The sequence below is a fragment of the Cariama cristata genome, unplaced genomic scaffold, assembly GCF_000690535.1.
Source record: "Cariama cristata isolate BGI_N322 unplaced genomic scaffold, ASM69053v1 scaffold15582, whole genome shotgun sequence".
Classification (NCBI taxonomy): domain Eukaryota; kingdom Metazoa; phylum Chordata; class Aves; order Cariamiformes; family Cariamidae; genus Cariama; species Cariama cristata.
The window spans coordinates 793-7,415 of NW_009602258.1; the positions used below are offsets into that span (position 1 = coordinate 793).

The window sequence follows — 6,623 nt, forward strand, 5'->3', positions numbered from 1 at the left end:
CAAAATAACCTGTGATGAGCATAGCACACACCTGAGAGCACTCAGCCAGCTCAGCGGGCCAATATGGAGAGAATGCTCCCAATGCTCCTTTGCCCTGTGATACTGGATTGGAGGGTGGTATGGCCACCGCAGCCCAAGCCAGGGCTCAGCATAATTATCTGGAAAGCTGAGCCAATTAGTTGATTAACCATGGTGCAGGGAAGCATCAGTATGGCTGGAGGGCCTCTCTGCTGGGGTAGTGAGGGCTGTGCTAGGCTCTGTAGTGGCATCAGTCTGCATGGTTGAGCTGTAGGTGTTCCCACAGGGCATGTTCCTGGCAGCTGCTCTCCTTTGGAAAGTCTACCAAAACTGAGAGAGGGATGCTGGGAAATCGTGTCTTGCACTGGAACCTCTGTACCTGCTGGATGAGATTTACTGGTTTGCCAATGATAGCAGGTTGGTAGTTACAGGTGGGGATCCTGGGGGATGAGAGATCTCAAAATGGTTTATTTGAGTAGATACTGGCTGTGGTCATATGTGTGGATGTTGGCTGGTAGGACAATGGAGAGGAGAATGAGCTGGAGGGGAGTGTGCCGATTTATGCCACTTTTTGTTGATTGACGCTGTAGGTAGGTCTGACCCAGTGGGCAGCTGGACCGACATTTTCATTTCCACCATCTGCTTTTAGTTTCAGTGGCTTCCAGGGGTACAGGCAAGGCGAGTGGATCAGGGGCAACTGAGATGTACTCATCAAGAAACATTATTGACCAGGAACCTTTGAGATTGGCATTGCAGCCAAAAATGTTTCCTGGAGGTTTTTGTGTCATGCTGCACTCAGCTGTCTTCTGGCAGCACAAGACCACTAGATGAGTGGAAAAGACGCCTTTGATTTTCAGTATGTGCATAGCTGCATGGTGCTGTGGCTAGGCACAAGCACTACGGAGCTGCAGCAGGGCCTGGACATGACCAGCATAGATGATAGCTCTCTTCTTCTAACCAGATGTCTGCTACACTCCCAGGGTACCTCAGGGCGACGGGTTCGGACTGTGCTGGGAGGAACAGAGAGTGGGGTCCCTGGGGTGAGGGCCTGGCTGTGGACGAGGTCCTAGAGCCAGAGTTTGAGCTCTTTTGGGGCTTCAGGAATGTGATAGCTGAAGGTTGACCATGAGGTTTCAATGTCCCAGCAGAGCAGTGACAGCAGCAGGAGCCTGGGAGTGACCAAGTGCCTGTCCTAGGGCCTTCAAGGGGAAATCGCAAGTCACCCTTTTTCTTCAGAGATGTCACAGGGCCCAAATAGCATAATTCCATCTTCTAGGGAGTGGGACAGAGCTCAGGCTGAGCACTCTGGTTTCTCCCAGCCCGTGGCACTCCTGGGGATAGTCACAGGAGCACTGCCTGCACTGGAGCGCTGAGGCTGTAGGACACCTAGGGATGTTAGCAGCTGGATGTTCTGCTAGAAGAGACCCTGGCTGAGCTGTCTTTCCCCTAGATACCTTCTAGTAAGGGAGGCACAACCCACCTGCAATCTGCCCAACAGCATCTCCCTCAGGGATGCTGAGTACAGAGGGAGCCAGGGCCAGCACACTCCGAATGGTGATGCTTTGGTGAAGTGTGTACATTGTGCAGGAAGGTCCTGACCCTTCAGGATGATGCACTGAAGGATGAGAAGGGGAAACTACCAGCTCTCCCATCGCTTTGTTATTCCTCCACTGCAGCCTTTTAATTTGTTTCCCCTCCCCATACGTTCTGTGCCAAAGCTGCCTCTCTCCAGAAGCCAGGTGCTGAGTGTCCAGGCCCTGCATCTCATCCTGGCCCATTCCCTCCCTCCCTGGGGACCCAAGAAATGGGCAGCAACTGAGGATGTGCAGAGGGTGAAGTCTGACTGCTCTCTGTGGTACTCTGCCCCAGTGGGAGGTTGTTTCCCCATAGCCAGTGGGATTTCCCCACACATACCCAGACAGGACAGGGTAGGGGCAGGACCGTACCTGCTTTTTTGTTTGTCTCCACTTCTTAACACTTCCTCTCAGACCTTTTGAGATCATCATCCTCCTGACCATCTTTGCCAACTGTGTTGCACTGGCCATCTACCTGCCGATGCCTGAGGATGACACCAACGTTGCCAACTCCAGCCTGGTAAGGCAGAGCTCTTCCCACTCGGCTTCGAGAGCTCTGCGGAGCTGGTCACTCAGTGTGGCGTGGGTGCAAGACAGTAGTACCTGTAGTGGGGGCATCTGCTGCTGCCCTGTGGGGTGCAGTCAGGCATCATCGGTCCAGCGAGAGCTGCTGCAAGGTCAGAGGGAGGCCAAGTGGTGAAGAAAGCGCTGCAAAATGGGTTTTCAGAGGGGCTGAAACCACCCCTCCTAGGTTGAGATCAAAGGCAGCAGATTGGTGTGTGGGGTATACGGGAAGGAAGCCTAATTGGTGCCAAAAAAAGAACAAATTCCCTCAGTTTTTTATCATGACACTTCCAGAAGGAAGCATCCTGTTCCAGAAAGGCTCAAATGTTTTGTTTCAGCATTTTTGGAATAAAATTTTCTGACCTTTCATTTCAAAACTGTATTTTAATCTTGGTACTTTTTATTTAAGAGGAGAAAAAAACCCATCTCAAGCAGAGAGGTTGCTTCTTTTCAATCAGTGGTTCTGGGTTTTTTTGTGTGTGTTTTTTGTTGTGTTTTTTTTTTCCCAGTCCCTCCATTTTGCCTGGAGTAAGATGTTTTGATGCGATCCAAATCAGGAGTTTATACTGGTTTTAATTTGCCACCCCTTTCCTCTCTTCAGATCCCCGTTGTGGTTCAATCCACGTTGATTTCCATTGAGAGTCTGAGTTTGGCGACTGAATCAAAGCATCTAAATACGCCCTTTTTTAATGAAATGTTCTCTTCTGCTAATTTCAGGACCTCTCAGTGTTGGGGTAGAGTGTATTGTGTGCAGGTGTTGCTGGCAACTTGTGACTTAAAAAAGCACCTCTCTGTTTTTTGCCTGTTCCTTAGAGAATCTGCAGGGATTAAAGCAATCAAAGAGTCTGAGATACAGAATACAAAGTAAGGTTTTACTTGTGCAGTTTTTAGTTCCTTGAACTGCTTTTGTCTGTTTCCCTCCCAACAGGCTTTTAGTGGAGGTGAGGATAGTGTTTACTTCTCATTTCCCTGGGAAAAGAAGAAAAAGGGTGACTACTGTCAATGTGTTATTATGTCTTTTAAAAATAAAACCAAGATAGGTCCACAGAGGAGGGGAATTAAAAATACCCACAGAGAGTTAATTCCTGGGGTGTTCATTCAGCCTCATGGTGCACCGTCTGGCCATCTTCTCTAACATCCGTGAGATCAGGGCAGACTTAAGCTCAAGACGTTTCTTCCCTGGCGGAGGGGGCATAACAGGATTTGAAAGGTGCAGTTACCTCAGCTGAGAGATTAAAGAAGCAAAGCAAAACCGGGGCAGATTGAGCATGGAAAGCAGGAGGTGGGGACAGCAGGGATGGGGGCTTCCCACTGGGAGGGCGTTTGGGATTTGGCTGAACCCGGACGCCTATGAGGGCAGAATTGGAGAAAGCCCAGCAGCATGTGGCAGTGTGGCATGACAGGGGGACATCCCGGCAGCAACCTGCCTCGTAGTGCTCCTGGGCAGGGACTGATGTTGCCTGAGAAGGACCAACAGCCTTTCCCATTAATGGGAAGCAGGCAGGCATGTACTGAGTCATGTCATGTATAAATGAAATTTCATCTATGTATATTTATAATATATTAGATTACTTATACTATATCCTATTGGGGGATTTTTCAGCCTGGTATTTATTGTACATTAGATTACTTATGCTATATCCTATTGGGGGATTTTTCAGCCTGTTGCCATGCCAACAGCCCTCTGTATCAGGAGCCCGGCAGTGCCAGGCTTCTGTTCTTTCATCCCGGGTCAGCGTGTCCCTGGGTCATCATGTTCTGGTGGCTTTATAGGAGCAATCCCAGCTAAGAGCTGAGACAGACCCCCATCACCTTGGGTATCAGGCTGTGGTCTGCACGGGGCCCACAGGTAGTGCAACAAATGCTTGTTGAAGGCTTTTTTCTGCAACAGAGATGCTGCATTGCACTTAATCTCTCTGTGTCACTTTTTAAATTGTCTCTTATCATTGCCTAGTCCTCTCTGGAGAGGAGTGAGTTTATCTAAAGACCTTGAAATTGTTGAGGAGGCAAAACGTGTGAGGTGAAACTAGGTCAGAGCAGTGAGGACATCGCCCCACATTGTTTGTGGAGGCAGGATCGAGGCTCACTCTCATCAGACCTCACTGCTAACGGGTGTGCAGAAGCCTATCCAGCTCAAGCTTCTTTCAGAGAAGCCTCCTGCATCCCTGCAGGGGATCCCTGCATCTAAAGCTGAGGGTTTCCAGCTAGGAAAATCTGGGCAAGGGAGGATCTCCTGGGAGGCCTCTGCTGCCACTGTCTTCCCGCAAGGTTGGAAAATCTGGAGAGCAGCCACGCTTGTGACTATCTTTCCAGGACCAGCTGGGGAAGATTTGCGCAGAGTTTACACTAGATTTAGAATTAGTCTCATGGAAACTTTGTTAAGCAGAACTCTTTTTGAGGGGTGAAAAACAATGTATTTAATAACCCATAAATCTTCTATGAGCCCATTTTGCTTTATCCTGGATGAAATACAGTTGTTGAAATTAAATGTATTTCATTATTATTTTTAGATTAGATTTCTTCTGATCCAGAAGATGTTTTTTGTAATGCTGTTTTTGTCTAATTTTGTCTAATTCTAATGAAATCAAAATATCTCCTTTGGCCTTGATGAAATTATTTTGACTTTTCAACTCAATCAAAAATTCACAGCATTTATTTTCACTTTGACTTGAGTTTCCAAATTGTGAGTGAGCTCTGAATCTGTTTGTCTTTCACTAGAAGCCTTGCTCCAGGAGCAAGCAAATTCAGAAATGTGTTTAGCAAGGCATGTTATTAAAGGGGATTCGCCTTCACCCAAGAAAATACAGATGTGTGCATGTAACCTGACTGCCTAGACTCTGCTTATGGTCAACGGAGAAATAAAGGCAAATTTAGAGTAGAGTTTGTCTCCTAGGGCAGTTGGTCTCCTCCTGTACTTCTGGTGGGTGGTGTTTGATGTGCTGCACACACTAAAGTACCTATTTTTCCCCACTAATTGGGCCCAAGAGTGACTGCTCAGAGGGAGACCGCCATTTCAGAGCATCCAAAAGCAGTCTCATGTGCTTTGTAAGCCTATCAGGTAGAATGTGGGGCCTGGTGAGTGGGGGACAGAGCTGGAGCTCAGGCTATACAGAAGACACTCTTAGTAACACAGGTCTATGTGTAGGCACTCTGTTAGTATCACAGATAATGGCTTTACGTTTAGGTAGAAAGGAAGGGGCATGCTTCTGAAAATCTCGCCATTTTGGGTTGTATTTCAGCCACAGGGATCAGGGGACCCCTGTGTTTTAAAGCCTGAACACAACCCCAGGCACAATTCAACTACAGGAATATGGCATCTGATGCTGTTGCAGGTGTCCCAGACCTCCATCTGCTGCTCTGGAGGGGGGTGACTTCCTTGTGGGTCCTATGTAACATCTGCCACCCCAGGTCTGTCTCATGTAGCCCAGGGCATCTCCAGTAGCACTGAGAAGAGCTACGTTTGGGTAGCTGACTCATGTCTAGCAGTCCTTGAGTGGAGATTGCTGGTCCAGTGCTGGCATTGAAGAACGAGTAGCTGCTGTCCGGTGCCTGTCCCTTGAGGCTGGCATGAGTCACTTACTGCTGGTAAGTCCTGATTACATGTGGCTTTCCTGGAGTCCTATAATAGCTGTGAGAACATGCCGGCACATCTCCGTGGAGAGACTTGGTGCATGGGACTTCAGAAACCACTGTTGCTTTTTTACCCAGTATCTTGAGGGAAGCACATAAAGATGCAGCTTGTATGAGCTTCCCCTGCCTCAGTCCTCCCCTTCAGTCTGGGTTGGAGCCACTGTGAAGGGCTAACACCCTGCCCAGCTCGTGACTTGGCAAGCCTGGCAAACTCCATGGCTCAGCCTGGGGTTTTGGGTAGGCAGCTGAGCCAGACCCCTCTGATCTCCCGGTTGCTGTCCCTTCCTTCCCCTACTCATGGGTGCTTGGCCACCCCGGGAGCCTTTTCATATACAGCCCTGCCATCACAAGTTGCCCTCTTTCAAGCTCCTTCCCTCGTGTACAGAACTGGTGAGAGGATTTCACCTCCCCTTTGCACAGATGCCAGCTGTGACTTTTGCTGCCCATTGCTGGTGCACAGCTCTCACCCTCCAGTTTGGCTGGCAGAGCTGACAACTTATCCTGAAAACCAGTAAAAATACAGCAGCTTCCAGAGCCTGCTCGGTCAAGCAGGATGCCCCGTGGTCCCCAGCTCCACAGCAAGGCTTCCTCTGAAGGGACCTTGCTGACCCTCTGCTGCCAGGTCTACAGAAGGGTGAATTAGCTACAACTCCTCTGGATTTCTCTTCTAGTTGGGCTCTCCACAGCCTGGGTCTGACAGGTGTCAGCTGAGCCCTTATCCATACAGTGTCCAAATCATTCTCCTGTCCATGGTTTTGCTGACTGAGGTGATAGCACCCAACAAAACCTTTTCAAACCAAGCAGACCTAGGGCGTTTAGTCCGGGGACAACCCTCAG

At 49.1% G+C, this 6,623-nt stretch overlaps 1 protein-coding gene across 1 annotated transcript in view; it reads left to right on the top strand.

Annotated features, from left to right (window-relative positions):
• Positions 1 to 2,006: 2,006 nt before the first annotated feature.
• CACNA1S (calcium channel, voltage-dependent, L type, alpha 1S subunit) overlaps positions 2,007 to 6,623 on the top strand; it is a gene marked incomplete at its 5' end in the record, with an annotated part of 42,985 nt that continues 38,368 nt past the window's right edge. The window contains one exon of the mRNA XM_009694690.1: positions 2,007 to 2,112. Within this exon, the coding sequence (XP_009692992.1) occupies positions 2,007 to 2,112 (106 nt within the window). The remainder of the gene's footprint in view (positions 2,113 to 6,623) is intronic.